Source organism: Lepidochelys kempii, chromosome 1 (assembly GCF_965140265.1).
Source record: "Lepidochelys kempii isolate rLepKem1 chromosome 1, rLepKem1.hap2, whole genome shotgun sequence".
Lineage (NCBI taxonomy): Eukaryota > Metazoa > Chordata > Testudines > Cheloniidae > Lepidochelys > Lepidochelys kempii.
This window is the reverse complement of record NC_133256.1, coordinates 347,068,718-347,094,790: the sequence shown is the minus strand read 5'-3', so window position 1 is coordinate 347,094,790 and position 26,073 is coordinate 347,068,718. Positions and strand designations below refer to the sequence as shown.

The window sequence follows — 26,073 nt, the reverse complement described above, 5'->3', positions numbered from 1 at the left end:
CGCTGGCGACCGGGGTCGATCGGTGGCTGCGGGTGGCCAGGGCGGCCCCGGCTCCCCTGGGCCGGCCGTGAGCGGGCGGGCCGGGCCCGGGGCCATGCCCAGGCGGCTGGCGGGGCCCCCCGCGGGCCCCCACGGGGAGGATTTCTCCTTCGTGAGCCCGCTGGTGAAGTACCTGCTCTTCTTCTTCAACCTGCTCTTCTGGGTGCGTGGGGGCGAGCCCCGGGGCGGGGGGCACAGGGGCAGCCAGCCCCGTCCCTTGGCAGAGTGTGGGGGGCATGGCGGAGGTGGGGGGGTGATTCCCCTGTCTGGAGGGAGGGGGGCCAGCAGGGCATGGGGGGCCCGAGGGTATTGCCATGCCTGGGATGAGCCCTCAGGGCAGAGGTGTGGGGGGATCTGGAGGGGAGGGCGGTGAGACGGTCCGTGGGTGGAGGAAAATGACCCCCATAAAATCCAACCCAGCTAATGTTCTTTTCATCCCCGTTCCAAACAGGGCTCACAGCTCTTTGAGGAGCATAGTCACTTTATTTTTATCCATGTAATAGAGGAAAAAACACTTTCCTTCTTCTTCCCCCTCTCTCTGCTTGTTCATTCATTTTGGCTGGGGCTGGGGGGGGGGGGGTTGATATTTTTATTCTGAACAAACCTAGTCGCCAGGATGCTGTCCTGACAAAAACTGTACACGTAAAAAACCCTTCCCTGGGCTTCTGAAAGGAAAACCGAAAGAAGGGGGTAAATTCTCATTTACTTCACCTGCACCTGAAAGAGGACTGGCTTCATTTTAGCCGGTGCCCTTCGTGGCTGGCCTCTTGCACCCTAGCATGAAGCTGTTGTGACCGGTTTCCCAGCAGGGAATCTTAAAATCCAGGAAACCAGAAACAAAATGCATTTCTGTTCTCGGTAGGTTTCATAAAACTGTCAGTCTCCCCCACTCCCTCCAACACAGGTGCACGCATGGTAAAGGTTGTCTCTAACCTACGTTGTGAGATGTATCCCTTTAAGAAGGGAGTGGAGCTTAGAATAATATCTGAAAGGTCCCTGAATAGTGATCGCATCAGTTCGTTCAGCCTGGATACTGTTCTAAAGACAGCAACTCTAACCTAGTGTGAGCTTGGCTGAGAATTGGGGAACAGCAAATAACACTACACTTAAAGAGGCCTATTTATACGTTTGGTGGTTGTTTAGACTTAGACTTTGATTATTGTGTAAAATCGGTCAAAAGCGGGGGGGGGGTAGGGGGGGAAACATGCAAAGCAAATGTCTCACATACTGTGTGAGTGGTTGGACGGAACTGTTTCTCATAGACCTTCAGCCACTATCAGCAGTGGCATCGTCGTGTCAGGGTATGCTGGCCCTTTGGATAACCAGCTGAACGTAAATTGGACACCTTTTGTCTCTGTTGATGTTCATTGCTCTGTGCATTTCTATTACACAGGCACCTACGTGGTGCTGCATTGATTGAGGCTGTGGAATGGGGGGGCCAGTCAGCTATCGGGTGACTTGTTCCCATATCTCGTATACTTGTCTGGTTTCTTTTCTTTTCCTTTTTTTTTCCCCCTTCAAAAAAGGCCTTTTAATTAAGGGAGGTAAGGAAAAAAAAATGTATCCATGGCTCTCCTTGCCCTTCAAAGTCTGTAGAATTTACAGGGACGTTGACTTTAAAAATCACACATCCCTTGGTGGTTTTTTAAACCCACTGCAGAGCTTTGTTCCTGTCTTATGCAGTCAGTTTCCACTTCTACTTTGTGGGGGCTTTCTTGAGAACGACAGGCCAGAGACCAAGAGATTCTTTATTTTTAAAGGAAAATGTGATTGCTACACTGCAACACTGGGGACGCTACTTAGAACATTTTTAAATCGACTGTATTTCTAGCTGACATGGTCTGTTCAATATCAATGGTGACTTCACTTCACTTTACTAACTGGAGTAATGTCTTGGGGTAAGAAGAAGGTGCTTTTAGAGCTTAGAATGACTACAAATTAGGACTGTATGCCCAGCCCTACCCTGTAGGCACCATCAACAACTGGTTGTTTCCAGTGCTGTTGCGTGAAGCTGGTGCCATGTAGAATATCCTTTGCGGTTCAGCTGTTTTGCTCTCTTTCTTCCCAGGTTGGTATAGTTCAGCCAAGTGTTCAGCGCTCACTGGAGTTGCCATAGTCAGAATACCTTTGCTAGGTGACCACAGTGTCGGAGAAGGGATAGACACAGGCCAGAGGACAAATTGGAGCAGATCTTTCTACCTGGTCAGCCTTGTAAACAGCTCCTTGGTCAGATGTGCCTTTCCCAATGAACTTATGAACCTTACAGCTGTGCCCAGCAAATTCCTGTAAACTGGCGGGGCTTCAGAGGAGCTCCTTTGAGCCACGTGCCAGTGGGGGTCTTGTGCTAGAAATGCACGCGCGTTGCCGAACAGGGACCGCGTGGACAATGGCAGCCTTCCCACAGCCTCCTGTCCATGTTCTCTAACCGTGTCCGGGGCCAGCTTGGAGTCAGAGCAGCTCAGTCTCCGTGGCACGTTCGTTCCTTGTTGCCTCTGCTGAGAGGGTTGGTTAGGAAGGTGACTTTTTGTGGGGTGGACGCCTGTCCCCTGGAAACGGAGCTGAGGTCCCATCTCCTTTCCCAATGGCCTCCCACATCCACTGATGGTTAGTTTTCTCTGGCTGGCCCCCTTTTGCATTGACCCCTGCAGTCCTAGTGCAGTGTCTGTCCCCTCTGAACACTACGGTGTTAACCATCTCCCTGTAAAATGCCAAGAAGAGGAGGAAGCATCGAATATGGTAGTTTCACTAGTTGATCTCATGCGTCTGAATGGACTTGGCCCAGCTCAGTGTAAGCATGAAATTGACTGATTTCTAGCGTAGAATAAACTTACAGCTGGAAATACTTACTGGGTCACCTGTTTATCTCCCCCAATGCACTTCGAACCCTTCCTTGGCCAATGATATTTTCTTTAATAGCTGAGATCCTTAGAGCGGCCCTCTAACTGGGAAGCAAGACCTCACAGGGTTGTCACTTGTAGCTTGCCAGGAACTGCCCCAAAAGCCCCCTGTAATTCCAGTCTAGCAGAACCCTCTGCTTCTAGCTTTCTTGCCTTGATCTGTTTGTAAAGGGCCCCTCTTCAGTGAGTATCCACATCGCTGTCTAGTGGTCAGAGCTGGTGGACCTGTGAGTCGGGTTATATTCCTGGCTATGCTATTGGACTCCCAGTCCTTGCCTACACAAGAAGGTATACCAGCAAAAGGACTTACAGCCCACCATATAACTGCATCTACACTGGGGGTTTGCCAGCATGACTGTATTATTTAGAGGTGTATTTATTCTTTTGTGCACACTCCTAACCAACATAGCTATTCCAGCAAAACTTTTAAGTGTAGCTCTAAATACACCTGCCGCAGGCCACAGTAGGTCACTTTCCCTGCCTGTAAAACAGGGATTTGACTCAGAGGAGTTGAGGATTAACTGGTTGTCCCTTGCAAAGAACACAGAGTTCTTCTGCCAGAAGGTGCAATGAGGTCAGATGAGGGTCACTCTGATAAAGGCTCCATACCCAGCCAAATTGGCCCCCTAGTAAGGGGGACTTCTGTCACAAACCTCAGCCTTGTGGGTGCAGCTTTGGCATGATCTGGGCCAAAGGGAATCTGCAGCCCGAGAGAAGAGTGCATGGAGGAAGACAAGCTCTTGGCAGTTTCTTGCCTTCTCTTCTTATAAGGCACATCCCTGTGCTGTGCTTATTTCTTTGTCCTTAGTTTGGTCTGATGGGCTTTCACTCCAGACGCTTCTCTCCGGCCTGATCGCGCTGTGATCTAGAGATCGGGACAGTGGTGGCAAAACGTCCAGGCTCAGTATGGTAGTAATTGCACTTCCCCTTTGCAAAGAGGAACCGGTGCCCTCAGAATGTCCTTTGGCTGAGGGGGGCTCCTTTCAGAGCCCACCAGCCCTGCCCCTTGGTTAGCTGACACTGCTGCTGTAGATGGGCACAGCAATTCCTGGTCAAAGGTGCAAATGAATTCCATGTGTGTGTGGAGAAGTCTCCGTTTCTCCCCCCCCCCCCCGTCTACTCCCTTGTAATGCTGCAGAAATGCTGGGGGCTGGAGCAGGCCGCGGGCCAGGATGAGCATTGCAGACCTCACCACCGGCCTTCTGAATTCATACATCCCTGTGGAGTCTGTCCTCACTGCGTGTCTCAAGAGAATGATGGGAATTTGGGGGCCGTTGGCTGGTGGGGATGGAAAACGTGATTGGGGGGGAGTGAAGGAGTGGCCCCCTGCTTCAAAACCCCCACCCCAAAAGAAATGCTGTTTGCATGTGTCTAAGCAGAGACCTGCCAGGCTGAGCCGGCTATGCCAGGGCTTCCTGTGCGGCTTGCAAGCACCATAATTACCGCTGCGTGCATTATCCAATTACCTGCCTGGCACTTTCCTTCACAGCTCATCTAATCCAGTCAATTGTCAGCGTGATTGTTTTTATGTGGCTTGCCTGGGGAGGAGGTTCTGACAGGTCACAGAGCTGACACACCCCTCCACCCCCCCACACACCCATGGCAAATAGCACGGGTAGGAAGTAAAGAGTTAAATCAGGCTGGTTAGGTTTAGAGGTTACGCCAAGTGGCACGGCAGGGGGATACATTCCTGGGGGAAGCCCTCCCATATGGGCTGAACTAACCCATGGAGCAGGGCTCTGGTGTGTAACGACAACTCAGTTCTCAGCAGGGGCGGGCAGAGTCCTGTCCTTAAGTGGAAACCCTGGCTTGTGTTCCCTGCTGGGCCGCTAATTGAATTGTATTCCGTCTGGCTGCCCAACGGAGAGGGCGCGCCCCAGCCTCGGGATGCAGATTACAGCACTTTATATAGCTAATGAGCAATGCTGGCAGCTGAACAGAGGAGCGTAATGGGCTTGGGGCAGAGGCGGGGCCCCTGGAGGAAAGTGGCAGGGATCGGCTGAGTCCCACGGGCGTGACTCGCTTTCCTCTGGCTTTGTAATGAGATGCACTGACTGGGTGGCTTTGGTTATTTTAACTTCCACGGGAGGGAGCTTTGCTTGCAGTGAATATTAATACAGCTGGGAACCCCCTCCCATTCCCGCCCAATTCCTGCCCAATCCTGGGCCCTCCACACCCAGTGCAGTCCCATCAAGGCACTCTTGGCAGTTTGAGGAAGAGGGACCTGCTTTCCTGTTCCCTGACCCCTTTGGGGAAGTGCGGCCACCTGAATGCAGTTAAAGAAATGCAGAAGCTAGAGAGGGAAGCATCTGTATAGAATTCCCCTTGCAGAATCGAGCTGTAGAATCTTCTCTATACTGGGGGGAGGTGTGGGGACTTGGATGCAGTTTGTAAAACTTAAGGGCCTGTAATAGGAAAAATTCTCAGTTTCTTTCACCCCAGGCCTCTACACACAGGGCTTGGTGTGATGTGGTTCTGCTCTCAGCAGGGTGAGCTAATCAGAGTTACCATCAGCCTTGCAGATTTAGGTGCTTGGAAGAGCAAACCCGGACGAGAGAATTGCATGCAGAGGATTGACCCCGGCTTAGCGCCGAGTTACAGCAGCAAGGGGAAAGTTAGGGACTGTTTCCCAGACAGGCTGGTGTCCCCAGCCCCTATGGACTTCAGTGGGAACTGTGGTCCTCCGCAGTGTCGAGAATCAACCCATTATCTCTGCCCTGCAGACCTGCCTTTGGTCATTGCTTTCTGAGCAGGTCACAATGGGTCTGTCTACACTGCCATAAAAGATCAGCAGAAGCGAATCTCAGAGCCAGGTCACCTGTGGGGGGAGGGATAGCTCAGTGGTTTGAGCATTGGCCTGTTAAACCCAGGGTTGTGAGCTCAATCCTTGAGGAGGCCATTTAGGGTTCGGGGGCAGAAATTGGGGATTGGTCCTGCTCTGAGCAGAGGATTGGACTAGATGATCTCCTGAGGTCCCTTCCAACGCTGATATTCTGTGGTTCTATGACTTGGCCTCACAGGACTCAGGCTGCAGGGCGAAAACAGCAATGTAGAAGTTGGGGCTTGTGCTGAACCCCAGGCTGAGAAACCTTGCGAGGGTGGAGGGTCTCGGATCCTGGGCTCCAGCCTGAGCCCAAATCTCTACTCTGCTTTTTTAGTCCTGCAAACCTGAGTCAGTTGACCCAGGGGCTGAGTCGCTGTGTGGGTTTTTCTTTGCAGTGTAGGCATACTCTGGGTTCCATGCATCCCCGTGGCGGGGGGGGGCGGTGGAGACTGAGAAGTGTGTGAAATTATCTCCTCCAGCGGCTAGGGCTTCATGTAAAAGAACAAACCCACCCAGACTCTGCAGAGTGGCTGTATTTTGTATATTGCCGCTAACAAAAGCCGGGCGCTCTGAATGTTAAATTGTCTATTGTTTCCCGCCATCCTAGACGGCCGCCTTGGGACTGTATTTTCCCAGTGTGTTAGCACGTCCGAGTGGCTGTACGGACACCGAGCAAGACACCATGCTTGCCCCATGAGCTTACAAGCTTAACTAGACAAAACAGACTTGCCGAAATAGGGAGGCACCATACACGCACGATGTCTGAGGGGGCGTTAAGGTCTGTCTAGCCCAGCGGTGGGCAAACTACGGCCTGTAGGCCACATCCGGCCCCCGGGACCATCCTGCCCGGCCCCTGAGCTCCCAGCCGGGGAGGCAAGCCCCTGGCCCCTTCCCTGCCGTCCCCCCTCCCCTGCAGCCTCAGCACGCGCCCCCAGCGCTCTGGCCCGCCGCCCTTGCCGTGCAGCGTGGCTGGCTTCGGCATGGTAAGGGGGCAGGGAGCGGGGGAGCCCCGGGGAGCAGTTGGAGGTGTGGATAGGGGTTGGGGCAGTCAGGGGACAGGGAGAAGTGGGGGCTGGATAGGGGGTGGGGCCCCGGGGGGTGGTTAGGGACAGGGGTTCCCAGGAGGGGGCGGTCAGGGGACATGGAGCGGGGGGGTTGGATGGGTCGGGGGTTCTGAGGGGGGCAGTCAGGGGGCGGGGAGTGGGAAGGGGCAGATGGGGGCGGGGGCAAGGCTGTTTGGGGAGGCACAGCCTTCCCTACCTGGCCCTCCATATAGTTTTGCAACCCCGATGTGGCCCTCGGGCCAAAAAGTTTACCCACCTCTGGTCTAGCCTATGGGGTTTGTTTTTTTTGTGTGTCCCTTCCCTGCTCCCTTTACCAGCCATTAACATCCATAGATTTGGGGGGGTGGCGGGAGCGGGACAGAGAGGAGGAGCAAAATCATACAAGTCACTTTTGAAAACGTTTGCCTGGATGTCCTTGGTGTCTCCTGACTCCCTAGAGGGGCTGAAGGGATGTTTACGCGGCAGCTGGCAGCGAGCTGCCCAGCCCAGCTGCGCAGACTCACATTTCTGGGGTTTGAAATAGCCGCGTGGATGTTGCAGCACCAGCCGAGACGCCCGAGTTCAAGTCCACCCAGCCTCTTAGGCTTAGCTCGGTGGCTAGCCTTCCTCTCCGCTGGACCCGCAACGTGCGTGCTAACACAAGTGTGGCTGTGGTTTCCCCCCGGCTGCAATACAGACGTGTCCTCGGGTGTCTTAAACTTCCCAATCTTCCAAAATCACTAGCTCGCTTGAAAATCTTGGCCACTGACTTATTTTTGTATAGATAAACTTCTCCATGACATGCTGTCAGAAGGTGGCTTTTTAGACTTTTAAACCCCAGGTCAGCTGATTCAGGGTGGGGGCGCATGCCTGTCCCCTAAAAATAATTAAAAATAGAGCCATGTTGGTGAAGAGCCCACATTCAGCGCTGGCTTTACGGAAGCTCCCAGATGGTAACAGGTCCCCTGCTCTTTTGGGATGACTTTAAGCACTGGCAAGAGGCTGCGTGTGTAACTTGCGTAACTGCCTCCATGGAAGATGTCTTTGTAACCCCTGTAACTTCAGTCTGTTCAAAATATTTGAAAAGAAAACGAATCCGCGAAGGCAGCGGTTCTCAAACTTTAGCAACCCGAGGACCCCCATTTTGATTTAAAACTTTTTGGGGACTCCCCAACCCGACTTCTAATTTTCCCCAGGAGTGCTCAATCCCTGCTCAGCTCCAGACCCTGTCCCCACTCCACCTCTTCCTGTGCCCACTCCACCCCTGCTCCCCCTCTTCCCCACCTCTTTCTACCCCATCCCCCAAGCATGCCCCATCCCTGCTCCTCCCCCACCCTCCCAGCCCCTCCTGCACACTGCTGAACAGCTGTTCTGCGGCATGCAGGAGGCACTGGGGGGGAGGAGGAGGAGTTGATCAGTGGGGCCAGCAGCCTTGGACATGATTCACGGCCCCTTGGAGCCGCACATGATCCCAAACCCCCTGGAGTACCCTCATGGAGCCCCAGGGGCCCATAGACCCCAGTTTGAGAACCACTGTGCTAAGGAGATGCTTTAGAAAATAGAACAGTGTTTTTTGGGGGAGATGGTGAAGGGGGCTGTCAGTTGCGTAATGCCCAGCACATTAAAATCTTGTAAAGGATTTTACCAAAAAATGCTGTGTGAATTTCACTCCCTGCGTTAGACCAGCATATGGTGTCTGTATATCACTTAAGCCCCTTATTGTTTGCAGTGTTCCCTAGATGCAAAAGCTTGTCTGTTTCACTGACAAAAGTTGGTCCAGTAAAAGATGTGTTTACCTCATCCGCCTTCTCTCTCTCTCGAGCATAGAGGAGGTAAAGTGACGCGCAGAGGCCATGCGTTAGGTATCCATGGGGATGGATTTGATTCATTGTGGATATAAAAGCTCTCATGAAATTATGAGGAAAAGCATCAGAGAGGTAAAGGCGTACGCCTGCCCAGGAGCGGGGAACTAGTAGTGAGTGCCGCCTATAGAAGGAAACTGACTAGTTTGGTCAAGTTTAATGCCAAGTATGGCATGAAACGCCCCTAGTAAAGTAAATCGGGCTTTGCTAAAATGTTGTTGTTTTAATGATGTAACCAAGGAAAGGGCACACTGTGAAATGACTCCTATTTAGGCTGCTGCGTCCCTTTAAAATCGAAAGCGGGGACTGCCCCAAGCGCTCACACCGCACTGTTCTCTTTCTCCTGCTGTGGGAAGGCTGCTGTTGGATTTCTCTCCCCCAGCACAGATTTGTTTCCTCTCCCGAGAGCCATTATGCTGGCTGACTCGCTCCGGTGCTGTTTGAAAAGCCCTGGCATGCTTGTTTGCCTGCTGCTCCCCCTCCACCACCTCCAGACTAGTTACTTGTGTTTTCGTCGTCTCTCTGGCCTATACACGCCCGCCGTGTCGGGGCCACCTGATATTCCCCGGCAGTTGCACCTGGGTTCTGGAGCTGGGCTGTGGTGGTCATGGGTGCGGTGGGAGAGGAAGGGGTGTCCCACAGAGGTGCCAGGCAGCCAGCTGGGCCCTCAGGCAGTGCCAGGGCTCCTTTGATCCAAGAGAATTGCATCCTGGATGTGCTCTGAGTGAGAGGCGGACATGCAGCGTGCCAGCACGAGTGAGCCAGGGAGCGCGTAGTGCAAAACTCACTAGCCTGGGGGGGATAAAATTGGTCTGATTGGGATGAAGAAAGATGGCCGGCAGAAAAAGAAAATCTTGGTCCATACAGGATGAAATGAAACTGCAGCTGGAATTCCTGTCCCTTGCTGGTCTCCTGGCCCTTCCAAGCTCCTTGCTAGGGCTGGAGATGCTCATAGCTCCATCTCATAGGGAAGGGGTCAAGTCCCTTTTGGGTATAGGGCCTGCCCAGCCCCCACACACACACTCTCTCTCTCTCTCTCTTTAAACAGGTAGAGGCTCCTTTCAGCCCCTCGAGCAGGGATACCTCTAAACTCAAACTGTGTGGGCCTGTTTCCTTTTCAGCTCTTGAGTTTCTCTCCTGCCCGCTCTTCTCTGGCCGAGAGACTCCAGTCTGGGGCTGCTGTGCCCCTTTGGAGGTCTCCCAGTTGCCGCTTGCTTGGTGCGCGTGATCCGTCACTCAGCCATGTCTGTATTGGAGCAGTAAAGCAGGCCCCGTGTGCAGTCATCCAGAACTCGGTGTGTGTGGGGGGGGGGGAACTGAGTCATTTACATGCATTTAAATGTTGTCACTTGTCCCGGGCAGAACTTTGCATCACTCCAGTGGAGTTGGGATTTGTTTTGACCTTGGTTCAGTTAGCTGCACTGCAATGAGGGGTTGGCTGGTGTAGTGTAGGCGCAGAACTGCCTCCCCCTAGCGTTTTAAGCACCATGTGCCCCAGGCCTGCTCCGTGTAGGATTAGCTGTCAAAGGCTGCTGAAGTGCCAGAGAATGCTGATGCAGATGAAGGCAGTAGGGGATTTTGGGCGGGGGGTGGGGGTGGGAATGGCCTGGCACAGACACAACCTACAGTGGGAGGTGTTTGTGAAATGACTGGCATTCTGGCGGCTCGGGGCACTCTCAGCATCTGTGGGTCTGTGTAAAGGGCTGTAACGATCAAGAAAATATGGCACCATGGGGCTCTGCATTTTTTCTTTTTTTCTCTCAGGAAACTGCTTCCTCTTGGAAGTCTCAAACTGATTCTTTCTTCTCTGTTGCCTCCCCTGTCGTGTGTGGAAAAAACAGCTGTTCTCTTTGCCTCGCCCATGATCCCAAGTAACCCCGCCATCGGAACATAGCTAACGCTTCAGTTGATTTGATTATTCACTTCGATTTAACAACCCAACGTCCTGCATTACATCCTAGTGCTATACAAACGTGCTGTACGAAGCCAGCCCTGGCTGTGCTCCTGGCAGCCCAGCTGTGCTGCAGTTGAGTAGGTCTTTGGCAGCAGAGATCAAACCTAAGACCCCTGGATCTAAAAGCATGGGCCTTTCTAAGGACCCCAGGTCTGTAAGCTAAAGCTGTAACCAGCTTGTCAATGTCTATATATGGCCCAGCCACCAACCGAGGGGAGCAGACCACCCCACAGAGTAGGTGTGGATGACGCTAACCCTAATCCAGATGGAGCTGAAGCAGTGTGAACAATGCTGAGAAAGTTGTGCAAAAATCTCTCTAGTGTAGCACAGTCTCCGGGGTGCAGCCATCCTGAGCAGATGGAGTTTGTGTGGCAATTTCGTAGAATCATAGAATATCAGGGTTGGAAGGGACCTCAGGAGGTCATCTAGTCCAACCCCCTGCTCAAAGCAGGACCAATCCCCAACTAAATCATCCCAGCTAGGGCTTTGTCAAGCCTCAAAGGAAGGAGATTCCACCACCTCCCTAGGTAACTCATTCCAGGGCTTCACCACCCTCCTAGTGAAATAGTGTTTCCTAATATCTAACCTAGACCTCCCCCACTGCAACTTGAGACCATTACTCCTTGTTCTGTCATCTGCCGCCACTGAGACCAGCCAAGCTCCATCCTCTTTGGAACCCCCCGTGGTTGCACAGAGACTCTGTGGCAGAGCTGGGTGGTGGTAGGATTTTTTATTATTATTTTTAAGAGTCTGCACTCCTCCGGGCAGCGACCTTGTCCGTCGTCTGTGCTTGATACAGGGCTGAGCACTTGGCTGGTGCTCAGATAATAAAGGGTGTTTAAAACGCCTAGATTATTGTTTAACATGGGGCTGTCCTGTTTGAAATGTAAATGCTCAGGGCTGTTTTTTTACTTCCCTGTTGCTCTCAGAAGAAGCAGCGAAGCAAAGCCCCCCGGGGTGAGGTGGCTGTTCCTGCTAGGGTTTCCTAAACCCCCAGAACCTGTTAGCCTCCTAACACCACCTTAGGCTCCCCAGGAAAGCGCTCCCACTCGTGTGCAACGGCCCAAGAGCCTCTGTGCTTGGCTCCTGCCCGCTCAGCTGGGCCGCCTGGCGTTAGTACTGGAAATAGAGAGGTTGGTTCCAGCACAAGGCCAGTCAGCAAGCTCTCAGGCCTGGCCTAGCCTCCTCTTCCATGTGCCCGAGGGCTGGGTCGGCTATTTCTCGGGGCTCGGGCAGCCGGGGTGGGGGGGTGAGTGATGCAGAGAGCAGCTCCGACCTTGGGCCCAGCCCGTCCTCTGGTGAAATGCTAACAGCAGAGTATAAACCAGAGCATGAACTCCCCACTGTGTGCCTGGGGCTGGCCCTGGTGTGGACCAGCTGGACGAGGAGCCAGGGATGCCTGCTTGGAGATGGCTGCTCCCCATCCCAGGTATGAGGCAATGGGAGCCGTCGCTGTGCAGTGACAGCGGACTGGCTCTGCGCCCTGCCGGGGCTGGGTGGGATTGTTATGGCCACCAGGAGACCTCTGCTAGGGTCTCAGGCTGGTTTGGTGACCCGCCGAGCACCCCCTGCAGGAAAGAAGGGGCTGCTGCCCTTCCAGCCATGTGGGTGAAGTGAGCCCAGGTAAGCAGAGGATGGGGAGAGGTCACAGCTGGGGGTAGATGGGGCAGAGATGCGACCAGCCCCAGAGGGATGGATGGTCACTGCTTGAACGGGTGGGGCAGGGGGTAACCTCATGGCTTCAGGAGAGAGAGAGCAATTTGCCATTGACTGGTTTGCTCTACCCACTAAAATGGCCCCAGCGAAGGGGTGCAGGTGGCCGGGGGGGTCACAGTGGGGCCACAGGCAGCCCCCGTAGCTGCTGTTACAATGTAGGTCTCCCCTCCTCTCTGCCCTGAGGGCTCAGCTCCTGCCTGGGCTAGCAGGAGCCTCCCGCATCCAGGCTAGTGAGGCAGAGGAGACGTGATGTGTCCTGTGTCTGGCTCTGATGCTTTACGTTCGCTCCAAACCCCCACAGAGTCTTTGGGGGGGTGGGAGGTGCTGGAAGGGGGCGGACTGACTCCCTGTCTCTGCGGGGCAGCAAACACCCCCCCTGGTGCTGAGCAGTTCCCCAGCAGAAGGAGAAGCCGAGGAAGCTGCTATTTTCCCCTGCCCCTCTGGGTAAAGGCTAAGGTGGCATTTTGTGCAAAGCCCAGTGGGCGCATGGACCGTGGACTCGGGCGTCGTGGGGTCAGGGAGAACTTCCCCTCTACGCCATCTGGGCGTGCTGCGCCAGTGTGGGCATCGGCCTGTCACAGTAAGTGGCTGGTCCCTGCCAGGCTGGTGGGTGTGCGGCACTCCCATCCCTGGATGGCCTGGGGAATAGGCCACGAGCGCCAGGAATTGCACCCCCTGCATCCTGCCTGGTTGCTTAGGGCACTGCCTGGCCCTATGCTATTTGGGAGACCTGCTTCAGGTTGGGGGCTGACTGGACAGCTTGGGAGATTTCTCCCCTCTTCCCGCCCCTCGGTGCTTTAGCAGTGGGTGAGGGAAGCAGGGAGTTGGCGCCCCCCTTGTCAGCCATCTTGTGGCAGTCTCTGTTTCCGAGGCTGGTGCCCAGGGCTCCTTCAGGCTGAGCAGCTGTCCCGTCACCTCCCACCCTGCTCGCAACCTCCCTTCCGTCGGGAGAGGTCACCGGTGCCAAGGCCCTCGTGGGAAGCCCGAATCGCACAGCAGGTGGCCGGGCCTCCATCTTCCCCTCTCTCCGTGGCGGCTGGGGCTTGCTTTGCGGTGCATGAAGGACAAGTGCCTCCGTGTCCAAGCATCGGCTCCGTGCGCCTGGCATCCATCAGGCTTGGACGTCTGAAGTGTCTCGGCTCGGTGAGCCTGGCTAGCGCGCTCCGTCTGTGGGGGTTAGGACGGGCGGTTAGCTGCCGGGGGGGGCTCTCCTTGCATGAAGGACGAGGGCGGGGGTGCTGCGGCCGAGCCCCGCTTACCCAAGACAGGACACAGAGGGGGCAGCTGCGCTCTGCTTTCAGCCAGTAGGGGGCAGTGGACACTGAACTGCAGCTGGCTCCTCCGAGTTAGAATGAGACCCATTAGCCAGGCAAGGGATGTGCCGCTTACCCTGCGCCCGCTCTGCGTGACAAGAGGCCTCCCTGCCTGCGTAGGGGTGGCCCTGTGCTCCGGGGATACCAAGCTGCTTCCCGCCTGGGAGAACGGGTGGGAAGGAACGGGCGTCAGCTGCTGTGCGAAGGGGAACGGCTGGAAGCCAAAGTGGGGAGAGCCTCTGGCTTGACTGTCCTTCCCCAGCGGGGGCCGCCTTTGTGACCCTGATAGACTTGCCTGTAAGCCTCCATCCCGCTCCCCGTCCCTTGGTTCAGAGCTGCCGGGGAGCAGCGAGCGGTCTGTCTTATTGGGGCAGCGAGGCAGGGGCCACAAACACGACAGAGTTGTCTTGAAATTGCCTGAATTCACCGGCCTCCGTCTGCCTTCACCCCGCGGGCTCCGGGAAAGGACAGCCGCAGCCTGCGCGGGCCCTGCAGCAACGAATGGCTCTTGGGAGCAGTGCAAAAGGCCCTTGAGGGGTGTTGTATTAATTTAGATGGAATAAATGGGTCAAAGGGGTTATCCTAACCCAGTCGCTGTCCTTCACTGAACAGTGTTAAACCAGGCTGGCTGTGCAGAGCCCTCAGCCGGCTTAGCACCATGGCAAACGCACCAGGTAAAAACCATTGTATTTAGTCAAGTTAAAGAAAAGAAGGAAAAGCAGCTAAAGCATTTGAAATGTGAAGTGTTGAGTCAGGCTTCGTTTTAACAGCCTCCCTTGTTCCCTTACGCTGCGGAGAGTTTTAGATGGAAACGCCCCTTGTTAGACCGTTTCTTTGATGGTGTCACACATGGTGATTACCGTCCTTTTTGGAGAACAGAGAAGAAGTCAGTCGCGATGCTGCTGTTAAAGTCCGATCCTGTTTCATCCCAGAGGGTGTTTGGGATTCCGCTGTAACCAGCAGAGGTGGCGATGCCCTCTGGGTCCCTCTCCCTGGCCTCGTCTGGTCAGGATGTCCCTGAGGGTTAGGAAAGAAGGTCCAGGGTCCTAGGGGGGGTGGGGGTGGCAGCCATGGTGGTCAAGTTCGCTCCACTCCCACCTTCTGTTCTTCCATTTGACCTTCAAGGACCCAAAAAAGGGTTGGATTCAAAGTGCAGAACGATGAGAATGCAACTTCCTTCTGCGGTGGGGTGGGGAGGGTGCAGGGTTAGCAGGCCTGATTCCTGGCAGTGGGGCGTAGGGAGCAATCTGCTTCCCCTGTAATGGGAGCACCTGGGAATTGGGGCACGTGGCTGACGCTTAGGGTGACCAGATGTCCTGATTTTTATAGGGACAGTCCCGATAATCAGGGCTTTGCCTAATATAGGCGTATGGTACTCCCCACTCCCTGTCCCGATAGTTCATAGCAAGTGTGAAAAGTCACTTTCACACCCCACTGACACTGGAATTCGGCCTTGTCATTGGTGCCTCCTGTAATGAGATCAATACAGAGAGTCCAGCCCAGGGGGAAGCCTGGAAGGAATCTGTTACCTTCCAGCCGGCAGGGACAGGTCTACACTGCAATTAGACGCCCGCGGCTGGCCCGTGCCAGCTGATTCAGGCTAAGGGGCAGTTGAGTTGCTGTGTGGAGGCTCAACCCTTCCACCTTGCAGGGTCCTAGAGTCCAAACTCCAGACCCAGCCCAAATGGCTAAACAGCCCCTTGGCCCAAGCCAGCTAGCCAGGGGTCTTTAACGGCACTGTGGACGTACCATGTGAGGCCCAAGTGAAGGAAGTGGCTAGCAGAGGCTGCGCAGTCTGGTGGGCTGAGCACTGGGTAGGGACGCCTGGGCTCTATTCTCAGCTCTGCCCCAGGCACCGGCCATGGGCCAGCGGCTTCGCTTCTGAGCCTCAGTTTCCTCCAGCTACAAAAAGCAGGCTAGTGGTTGGGCAGCGCTGGATAAATGATGGCCTCTTGGTAAAGCCTGTTACCAAGGCTTCTCCCCCAGGGGCCGGAGGGGGCCAGCCTTGGTTCTAAGCCTCCTTTTGCAGTGGCATTTAGTGAGGGGGCTCTGAGGCAAGCCTGCTGCCAGCTTCCCCTTTACCTCCCGGGGCTGGCGCCAGCTTCCCCTCTGGGTTTGCTCCTGCCTCGCTGGGAATCTGGTTAGACGCAGGAATCAGACGGCCTCTTCCCCTGGGCGTTGATACTCGTCTGCCAGCACAAAGCACCAGGCAGCCTTGTACAGAGCAGTAGGCAAGGGGGCTGTAGGGTTTGCGGATCACAACTGCCGCCTGCCTGTGGAACAGGGAGAATCCACGTCCGCTCCTCCCGGCTAGCTCCTGGCTATGGCGGTTGGCTGTTTCAGGGTGAACAGAGCGGTGGGAGAACAGGATTGCTTGAAATGCTGTGGCTTTTTTCAGCCAGCCGGGCGTGGGAGGGGGAAGGTGTGTGTGTGTGTGTGTGTGTGTGTGTGAGAGAACCTGGAGAGGGTATGGCGCGCACGCCCCCTACACGGATTGGCTGCAGAGCATCACTCCAGGCGTTGATTCTGTGTGTGGGTGTGAATCCAGAGTTGGTGAAAGGAGCTGGCTGACAGCCCTGCAGAGTGAAGTCTCTGCCCGCAGAGAAGGGGATGACGCTTCCCCGGTGTACTGCCCCCATCCCTGCTTGGATCCCCCGCCAGGGTGAGAGGGGAGTGCATTCTGTAGGGCCCATCCAGTCCTTGCCGTCCGCCTGCCGTGGCGGCATGTTCTGTGGACCCTGGGCACCGTGACACTCGGCGTTCTGAGCCCTGGGGCTGATGGGTGCTTTACGAAGCTTGGCCAGTACCTGCTGACAAAGGGAAACTGAGGCACAAAGTGACTCATTCAAGGACACCCAGCAGAGGAATAGCAGCTGTGGGTACAGAGCCCACGGGCCCTATCCACACTGCTTAGTGTTAGAGAGCTTTCCCTTCACCCTCTCCCCTGGTTCTTGTCATGCAGACAGCAAGCATGATTCCAATTTCCCTTCCGTTTCCTGTTTGACCCTAGTTTATATAGTAATATTCTCCACTATACCTTAACCCATCGTTTTATTGAAATTTAATTAACCAATCCTAACCTAGTTACATCATTCTCCAACCAATTATATCCCACTATCCTAATTAACTACACCTAGCAAAATGAATTATATAGCAGACAGAAACAATTAGAGAACCAGACAGATGAACAATAGAAAAGTGGGGGCCATAAAGATAAACATACAGAAATGAGAGTTTCACAACCACTGAGAAGTGATTTCTTGCCAGACAGGATGCTATCAAACTAAGTTTTCTTTAACCATCTTTATCTGGCGGTGATGGGCACTATCGGGACAGGATTGTCTTCCTAACAGCCCAACACCACCTTATTTCAGCGTGACTCATTTGGGATGGGAGAACGTGACTGTTCACTTTCCAGCTTATGGCTGCCCCTGCTGCGTAGCCAAAGGCCTTAGCCCAGCGGTGGCCAGCCTGGGCCTGAGAAGAAGCCAGAATTTACCAATGTACATTGCCAAAGAGCCACAGTAATACGTCGGCTGCCCCCAGCACCTCCCGCCCACTGGCAGCCCCACCGATCAGCGCCTCCCCCTCCCTCCCTGCACCTCCCGCTCAGCTGTTTTGTGGCGTGCAGGAGGCTCTGGGGGGGAGGAGCGAGGGCACGGCAGGCTCAGTGGAGTGGGGTCAGGACCGGGGGCAGAGCCAGGGGTGGAGCAGTGAGCACCCCCCGGCACACTGGAAAGTTGGCGCCTGTAGCTCCGGCCCCAGAATTGGGGCCTAGACAGGGGGCCGCATATTAACTCCGGAGCCACAGGTTGGCCGCCCCTGCCTAAGAACCAGGCCTCCGACTCTCCTAGGGAGAGAAGGCCCCTACACAGGCGGACGGTGATTTTGATTCTCTGATTTTATACCCCTGTAACTAGCTAAGTGATAAAAATACACTTAAGTTCTTAACGCTTTACAGGCAGGCCTGAATATCCATATTCTAGCACTTAGCAAGGCCCCAAGCCCCCCTCAGATGGTGGTAACTTTCAGCCTTGGCTGGGCTGACCGGGATTTGCTCTTGTGCCTGGGGAGGGAGCGTGGCTCCTTATCCTATTGCCAATCCCCTGAGCCCTCTGGAGACCCCCAGTGCCCTCCCCTCATTTAGGGACACGGCATGTGTGGGCTGAAGTGCCGAGCAAGTGGCTGGCTCTGAATCTCCACGTCCTGTCTCCACAGATGATCTCGATGGTGATGGTGGCCGTGGGCATCTACGCCAGGCTGATGAAGCATGCAGGTGAGTGACTGCCGCCTTCCCCTTGTCGGGGCTCTGGGATTGCTCCTTCTGGTGGGACCCTGGAGACTGGCTGCCCTGGAAGCAGACGGGTTTGGGGAGGAGAGCAGAGCCTTTCCCTGGGTCTGAGGCTGGAACGCAGCTAAGGGGGTGTGAGGTCTCTGGGAGGGAGCACGGCCTGCTGTGTGCGGCTGGCATTTAACCCAAGCAACCAACCCCATCTGGGGGGAGAGGGGAGAAGCTGCCACTCTTGTCCAGTGAAAGGGGGCTTGGACGCATCCCCACTCCCGTTTGTCACAGGCCTGCTGGCAGGGTGGTGCAGCTGGACTAACGGCTCTGTGCTCTCGCATCCTCTCTCTCCCCCACCCCCTCTGCTCCCACTTGGCAGAGGCGGCCATGGCCTGCCTAGCGGTGGATCCCGCCATCCTGCTCATCGTGGTCGGCATCCTGATGTTCCTGATCACCTTCTGCGGCTGCATCGGCTCCCTGCGTGAGAACATCTGCCTGCTGCAGACGGTGAGGGGACGGGAGGCCGCAGGATCCCAGCCTGGGCTGGCAGGGGAGCAGGGAACAGTCGTATGGGGGTTATAGCCAGGACAGGGGATGGGAAGCCTCATGGGGACCCCGCTGTCTACCTGGGCAGCCTGCAGAAACCACCAGAAGTGGGCTTGGGGGTCCCCCCTCAATGACTGGCACCTTGGGCAGCAGTCAGGACTGATGGGACCCAGGGTGTCTCTGCTCTGTCTCCAATTTCCTTCCCCACCCATTGGCATGAAATCTTGGCTGGTGCCCAGCCATGCTGATTACAGGAAAGCTTGTGGCTCCCTCTATTGGCCAGAGCTGGGGAACTCTGGTGCCCCAGCAGATACTTAACCATGCGTCTCCCAGGGAAACTGACCCTTTCCACTCAAAGTGCCTTTAATGGCATTGAGCCGGGCATCTCTGCTGAAGAGACGGAGGGTTTCTCATTCCTTCCAGCTGCTTGGATGTGTGTTGGTAAGAGCTGCTTGCATAGCCAGGGGAGATCAGACGCTGGAGTCTGTACAGCTCTCCTGCGGTTGCACCGAGCTCTCCGTGGTGGATCGGTTTGCTAGCACCGACATGGACAACGCTTTAGAGGTGGGTTGTGTCTGGTTCAGCCCTGAACCAGTGACCCGGCAAGGGGCCACAGGAGCGCTGTGCTCCAGGAGGTGCCATCTTTCAGAAGAGATGTAAAACCCAGGCTCTGAGCACTTTGGGATGGTAAAGATCCCACAGCATATTTTGCAAGCACGGGGCATTAACTCCACCCTGCCTCTCTGACGTCCCCTGCAGTTTCAAAAAGTGATGTTTTCTCTCTCCCCTGTACCAGTCTTCTGTGCATGGCTACACAGCTGCTCTGTTCCACCCCAGAGGTGGCTGCGTTTCAGTGCTGGGTGAAGTGGTCAGTAGATAGGAATCTGTGAACAGGCACTACGGGAATGTAATGTGATGGGCCTGGAGTCCTGCTGCCCTGTGACATTGCACCACCGTGACCCAAGCAGCTGCAACTCTTGCTCCGTAAGAGATGGTGCATTGTTGTCTCTTCCGTGGCAATTTGCTGACAGCTGTTTTCTCTCTCCTGCAGTTCTCAATCTGCCTGACCTTAGTCTTCCTGCTGCAGCTGGCAGCTGGAGTGCTGGGCTTTGTCTTCTCTGATAAGGTAAATACACCAGAGAGCTGGGGTGAGCATTGTTCTTTTGAAGTGGTGGTGGGGGGAGTAGGATCCACCAACATAACTGCAGGACCAGACCTGGATTGGCAGGGAGCTGCCTGGGAAGAGAGAATAGATTTCTTCCCTCACTAAGCTGCGATCCTCTGGAGAAAGGATGTTCTGCATGGGGACGGAGGGCCAGAGAGGCCGAACCGCAAACAGGAGGCAAGGTGTCTGGGCGTGAACAGAGACTGTCCTCTTTTTAAAATCTTATTTAAATGAAAAGGTTTGTTTTGATCCAAGGCTTCCCCGGCAGACTTGGAGACCCAAACACATCAGCCTTCTGCTGGGGCGTGGGCATCAGAGTGCAGCTGGCTGGCTGGGTTCGCTGTCACTGCAGGAGGCGTGTCTGCCCCAGGGTTTGGTCCCTGACCTCGTCGTCCTTGTCGGTGGCCAGCATTTTGGTTTCCAGTATATTTCCCACCCCAAACAAGTGGAGGGGGCAGGGCAGGATGGGCCGGGGTGAGGCCACTGGCCTGCAATTCAGGCAACATGGGTTCAGGTCCCTGGCTCCACATGTGGTCTACAAACTGGGGGTGACGCCCGTCCAGCATAACTGTGAGCTTAAATCGTAGGGGAGGAGGTGCGAGTGGCGAGGGGTGTGCAAGCACGCTGGTAGGAGGGAAATCTCCCTGGCGACCTCTCGGTATTCCTCCCCCAGGCACGCGGGAAGGTGAGCGAGATCATCAACAACGCCGTCGTGCATTACCGCGACGACCTGGACCTGCAGAACCTCATCGACTATGGGCAGAAGGAGGTGGGTCCAGTTAAAGAGCCAGCACGCGTGGCCGTCCAACAGGTCTCCTGCCTCCTATGGGGTGACTGGCCCTGGGCGAGCTCTCTGGCCTCCTCTGTGATGGAGATGGCTGGGTCTCTCCGCCCCGTAGCGGGGATGGCTGAGTCTCTCTCTTTAAAACATCCCTGAAATCATCTCTCCTGCCTTGACCCAAGTTCTCTTTCAAAGCACATATCACGGTCTCTCTCCTCGCCGAGGCTGCAGGGCCAGGATCTGTTCCCCTTCATCCCTTCTTGGAGCTGTGGGTGTCCACGGTTCTCTGGTTCCCTTTCGTTGTCTATCCGACCCCATTCCACTAGTCCCACATCCTTCTGCTTCTTTGTGGACCCCCATTTTCCAGCGGGAGGGCGGTGCCATCGGACACCACACCCCGCCCAGTTTGAGTCCAATCGTGCTCGTCACAAGTACCCGCCGAACTCTCTCGCATGTACGCACAAATGATTCTTTGTTCTCCTGCCACGGGCTTGGTCCCAGGACTGTCGTGCAGCTGGCGTTGCACATCTGGAGTCTAAATATACTCCCACCCCTCTGCTCAGACCCTTATTACGCCTTTGTCTCCCAGAGCCCTGTTCTCCCAGTTCCACTGCTGTCTGTAGGCCATGAGAAATGTTGGATTGGGGATAGAGGCTGGAGGGAATGGGGCTAGTGCTAAAGAAATACAATCATGGTTCCTTTGAGTTCCCTGTGTCTCTCTCTCCCCCCCCCCACACACACACACAGGGTCTCACCCTGGAAAAGTATGAAGCCACGTTACAAATGCTTTTAAATTGGACCCGAACTGACAGTCTCCCTGGTTCTTATGGTTTCTTCTCCTCCATGGGGAGTAATGTATTTATTGAAGTCTTTCATTCCCCTGCTACCTCTGTTTTTAAGCTGTTGTTTATGTAGGACTTACTAAAAATTAAAAGCCCATTCAAATTGACCTGGCCTCTTTTTAAAGACCTGCCCTTTGGCATAGGCCCAATTTCCCCTTCCCTGGCCCTCTTTGACCTGTGCTGTCTCGTTACAGTTCAGTTGCTGTGGGGGTATCTCCTACAAGGACTGGTCCCAAAACATGTATTTCAACTGCACGGCCGATAACCCCAGCAGGGAGCGCTGTTCTGTGCCTTACTCTTGCTGCCTGCATGCAGCTGATCAGGTAAGAGCAGCCCCGCTGTTCTGCTGAGAACAGGACCTCTCCTTGCCACCCTCAAATTCTGGTGGCTGCCCTGCACCCAGGGCCAAGGAAGTCTCTAAGTCGAGTAGCTGGGTAGCATTGCACTCCTCCACCATGTGCTCTCTGCCATTCGCAAAAAGGGGAATAAGGACAAATTGCGGAATTACAGACCAATCAGCTTAACTCGAGTACCCGGAAAGATAACGGAGAAGATATTAAGCAACCAATTTGCAAACACCCCTAGAAGGTGTTATAAGGTGATAAGTAACAGTCAGCACGGATTTATCAAAAACAAATCGTGTCAAACCAACCTAATAGCTTTCTTTGACAGGGTAACAAGCCTTGTGGATGTGGGGAAGTGGTAGATGTGAGATATCTTGACTTTAGAAAGGCTTTTGATACGGTCTCTGACTTTCTCATTAACAAACTACGGAAATACAACCTCAATGGAGCAACTATAAAGTGGGTGCAGAACTGGTTAGAAAACCATTCCCAAAGAGCAGCTATCAGTGTTTTACAGTCATGCTGAAAGTGCATAATGAGTGGGGTCCTGCAGGGATGAGTTCTGGTCAATATCTGTATCAATGATTTAGATAATGGCATACAGAGTACGCTTATAAAGTTTGCGGACGATACCAAGCTGGGAGGGGTTGCAAGTGCTTTGGAGGATCGGATTAAAATTCAACATGATCTGGACAAACTGGAGAAATGGTCTGAAGTAAATAGGATGAAATTCAATAAGGGCAAATCCAAAGTACTTCACTTAGGAAGGAACAGTCAGTTGTACACGTACAAAATGGGAAATGACGGCCTAGGAAGGAGGACTGCGGAAAGGGATCTGGGGGTCCTAGTGGACCACAAGCTAAATATGAGTCAAGAGTGTAACACTGTTGCAAACAAAGCAAACATCATTCTGGGCTGTATTAACAGGGGTGTTGTAAGCAAGACACGAGAAGTAATTCTTCCACTCCACTCCACACTGATTAGGCCTCAACTGGAGTATTGTGTCCAGCTTTGGGCACCACATTTGGGGAAAGATGTGGACGAATTGGAGAAAGTCCAGAGAAGAGCCAGAAAAATGATTAAAAGGCTAGAAAACATGACCTATGAGGGAAGATTTGAAAAAATTAGGTTTGTTTAAACTGGAGAAGAGAAGATTGAGAAACTGACATAACAGTTTTCAAGTATGCAAAACATTGTTACAGGGAGAAAAAAAAATGGTTCTCCTTAACCTCTGAGGACAGGACAAGAAGCAATGGGCTTAAATTGCAGCAAGGATGGTTTAGGTTGGACGTTAGGAAAAACTTCCTGACTGTCAGGGTGGTTAAGCACTAGGATAAATTGCCCAGGAAGGTTGTGGAACCTCTGTCATTGGAGGTTTTAAGAGCAGGTTAGACAAGCACCTGTCAGGGATGGTCTCGTCATTACATAGTCCTGCCCTGAGTGCAGGGGGCTGGACTAGCTGACCTCTCGAGGTCCCTTCCAGTCCTACACTTCTGTGATTCATGTCCCGCATGTGATCCCTTTGCCCCTGGACAAACCCTCATGCCACTAGGGGGTGCTCATAGCCCATTGGTTCCTACAGCTCCAGCTGACCAGGCTGGTCAGCCCATGGCTGGCTGTAGACCCCTCTCCATGCCATCTCCTGGCTGGCTTGGAAGAAGCTCCATCAGCTGAGTGACAAGGCCGTGGTAGGAGGAGAGGGCTGGGGGTATTGTATAGGAATCGATGTAGGCCCTGCTAATTCTTCTCCCTCTGGAGGCAGGGTGTCTGGGGGAGCCAATTCAGGTGGCCGGTGCTGCCCTGGCCCAGTCACAGCTAGAAATGGCTATTGTTTGTTTCTGAGCCCGAGGAAAAAGGGGGATCCGATCACTGATCCTGGGTGACAAACGAGGGGCCTGATTCTGGGGTTTCCCAGGCTCTCACCAATCACACACAGGCTGGGACCTGCAAGGTACTGGCCCTCTGGTCTCCGAGTGGGTCTAGGAGAATGAGGCTGCGCTAGGGATGCATTTGTGCCCACCCCCTTCCCCCCCAGCAGCTCCTGTGAGGGAGACACCCTCGCTGGAGACACTGGGTGGAAAAGGAGTCCCATGAAACTTGCATGGTTGTGTCAGTAAATGCCCGGCGGACATGCCGTGGGATGGGAAAGCAGCTCACGTGGGTTCCTGTACGTCATGGCTCCTCCTGGCTGCCTCGTCCGGAAGGGATGGGATCCCCTCTAGTCCGCCTGTCCCACACCAGACGAGGTGATGCCCTGCAGCCGGATCTCCCGAAAAGTCACGAGCACTGGAGTTTCTGCCCTTTCCCTAGGAGGCCGCTCTCCCAGTTCGGAGCATGCTGCAGAGCCCAGACACCCCAGTGATGGGGGAACTAGGAAGGGCTGGGGCTTGGGCTTGCGGGAGAGAGAGCATAAAGGGAAACCTGGCGTTAACAAGGACATGTTGGCTAAGGAAGCCAGGACCTGTCCCTGGGTCTGTCCCACGTGCCACTAGGCAGCAGCTAGGGAAAGCCCGACCCCCATCCCGCAGGCGTGCGAGGGAACCGGAGCGACTTGTGCGGCCCGTGGCGGTGTGCGAGGCGTGGCCGCACGAGGCTATCCATCCCCGGGGCCCCGGCTCGCTGTCACCTGCCCTGGTGCTTCCCCGCAGGCCGTCATCAACACCATGTGTGGCCAGGGGATGCAAGCCATGAACTACCTGGAGGCCAGCGAGTTCATCTACACCAACGGCTGCATCGACAAGCTGGTGAACTGGATCCACAGCAACCTCTTCCTGCTGGGGGGCATCGCGCTCGGCTTGGCCATTCCACAGGTAGTTTTCCCCCCCTCCGCCCCTACCCGGGATATGTGCTGCTGGGGCCAGAGCGTCTGGTGTTTGCACTCAAACTGCGGGGGGGGGGGGAAGAGGTTTCTGCACCCACCCACCCCCGTTAGCTCTGGCGGAAGGGAGCAGGGGACAGACCCAGCCTACTTGGTATAGCCCCCACAGGATAATGAGAGCCAGGTTATCTGGAGCAGGGATTAAAAGGGAATGGCCCCTTAGATTTGGAGCCGGGGATTGGGCACTCCTAGATCTGAGGGGTGTATTCACGCCCCCCACGTCAGTGGTGGGTCTGGGATGCTAGAAGCACTCCAACGGGGAAGGGCTGTTTCCCCCTCCCCCACCCATGACATGGCAGGGGCTGGAGTGCAGAATGGACCCATCTAACCCTAGCGAAGAATCCCTGTTGGGTGTTTCAGAGAGAGCAGGGAAAAAACCCTCACCGTGGTCTGTGCTAACGTGCCCGGGGACGGGAGTGGGGAAGAATTGCTTCCCGTGCTCCAATTCAGGGCGTGTTTTGACTTTGGGCGTGTAACTCGGGGGGGGATCCTAAGGAAGCCTCGGCTTGCACTGGTGCCCTGGCTGCGGAGCTTGGCAGAGCTGTGGGGGGAGCCCGGGGCTGGAGCAGGCAGTGGGTTGGGCTCGGCACAGTTACTGGGCGTGGGGGGAGCCTTTGCCTGGCCCGCTCGCCCCTTTCCCAGCTCCAGCCTGGGCCGCGAGTCTCTCTCGAGACTCAGGGGTTTGAATATTGGCCTGCTAAACCCAGGGTTGTGAGTTCAATCCTTGAGGGGGCCATTTAGGGATCGGGGCAAAAATTGGGGCTTGGTCCTGCTTTGGGCAGGGGGTTGGACTAGATACCTCCTGAGGTCCCTTCCCGCCCTGAGATCCTAGGATTCTAACTCCAAACGCAAACACCGGATATTCTCGTCAATAGCCGTGCGCTTGTCGCTGGGCGAGAGCTTTCCGATTGGCTTCACCTCAGGAGGGGAGCACACCGATTGGCCGGCGGGGATGCCGGCTGTTCCCAGTTGGAGCCGCGCACTCACCTGTTCCTGAGCCCTCCCGGGTGGGTTCGGCCTGTGGCACTTTCCTCTCCTTGCAGCTGGTGGGAATCCTGCTCTCCCAGATCCTCAGCAACCAGATCAAAGACCAGATCAAGCTGCAGCTCTACAATCAGCAGCACCGAGCGGATCCTTGGAACTGAAACCCAACCGAGACGAGCGAGGGCTTCCTTGCTGGGGAAGTGTTTCTCGCCCCTCCGGCAGGGAACGGCGTGGGGAGGAAGATGAGACCTGCATTTTTCCCCTGCGATTGCTCACCCTGCCCTGCACGGGACGGGACATGGGGGTAGCCCCCCGGAGAGCAGAAGACCCCCCCGCAGCCCCCAAGGCCGGCAGCGAGAAGCTGCTGCATCTCAGGCATCATCTGTAGCGTCCCCGCCCAAGTAACTGACATCGTGGTCCCTTTTTTGGGCAGCGTTTTTTGGGGTGTTTTTTTTTTTTAAGAGGGAAAAGAGCAAAATATTTCCCAGCTGCCCTCTCTGGGAATTGCCTTGAGAGCTGGCTTGGCTGCGTCTTCCCCTAGAAAGCTGACGCATTGGTGCTACTAGGGCACAGCTGGGCTGGCTGGTATGGAAGGGAGGTAAG

General features: G+C 55.0%; 1 protein-coding gene across 1 annotated transcript; it reads left to right on the top strand.

Annotated features, from left to right (window-relative positions):
* Positions 1 to 26,073, top strand: TSPAN33 (tetraspanin 33). Its single transcript, XM_073328948.1, has 8 exons — positions 1 to 202; positions 17,867 to 17,924; positions 18,310 to 18,437; positions 19,528 to 19,602; positions 20,315 to 20,410; positions 21,459 to 21,587; positions 24,257 to 24,418; positions 25,530 to 26,073. The coding sequence occupies exons 1-8, from the start codon at positions 95 to 97 to the stop codon at positions 25,629 to 25,631; spliced, it is 858 nt and encodes a 285-aa protein (XP_073185049.1). The 5' UTR covers positions 1 to 94; the 3' UTR covers positions 25,632 to 26,073.

Excerpts from the sequence above, each read along its gene's own strand:
- TSPAN33 (XM_073328948.1), top strand. The coding sequence starts at position 95 with ATGCCCAGGCGGCTGGCGGGGCCCCCCGCGGGCCCCCACGGGGAGGAT. Across the intron at positions 17,925-18,309 it reads CAGGCTGATGAAGCATGCAG|AGGCGGCCATGGCCTGCCTA; the intron begins GTGAGTGACTGC and ends CCCACTTGGCAG. Across the intron at positions 24,419-25,529 it reads TCGGCTTGGCCATTCCACAG|CTGGTGGGAATCCTGCTCTC; the intron begins GTAGTTTTCCCC and ends CTCTCCTTGCAG.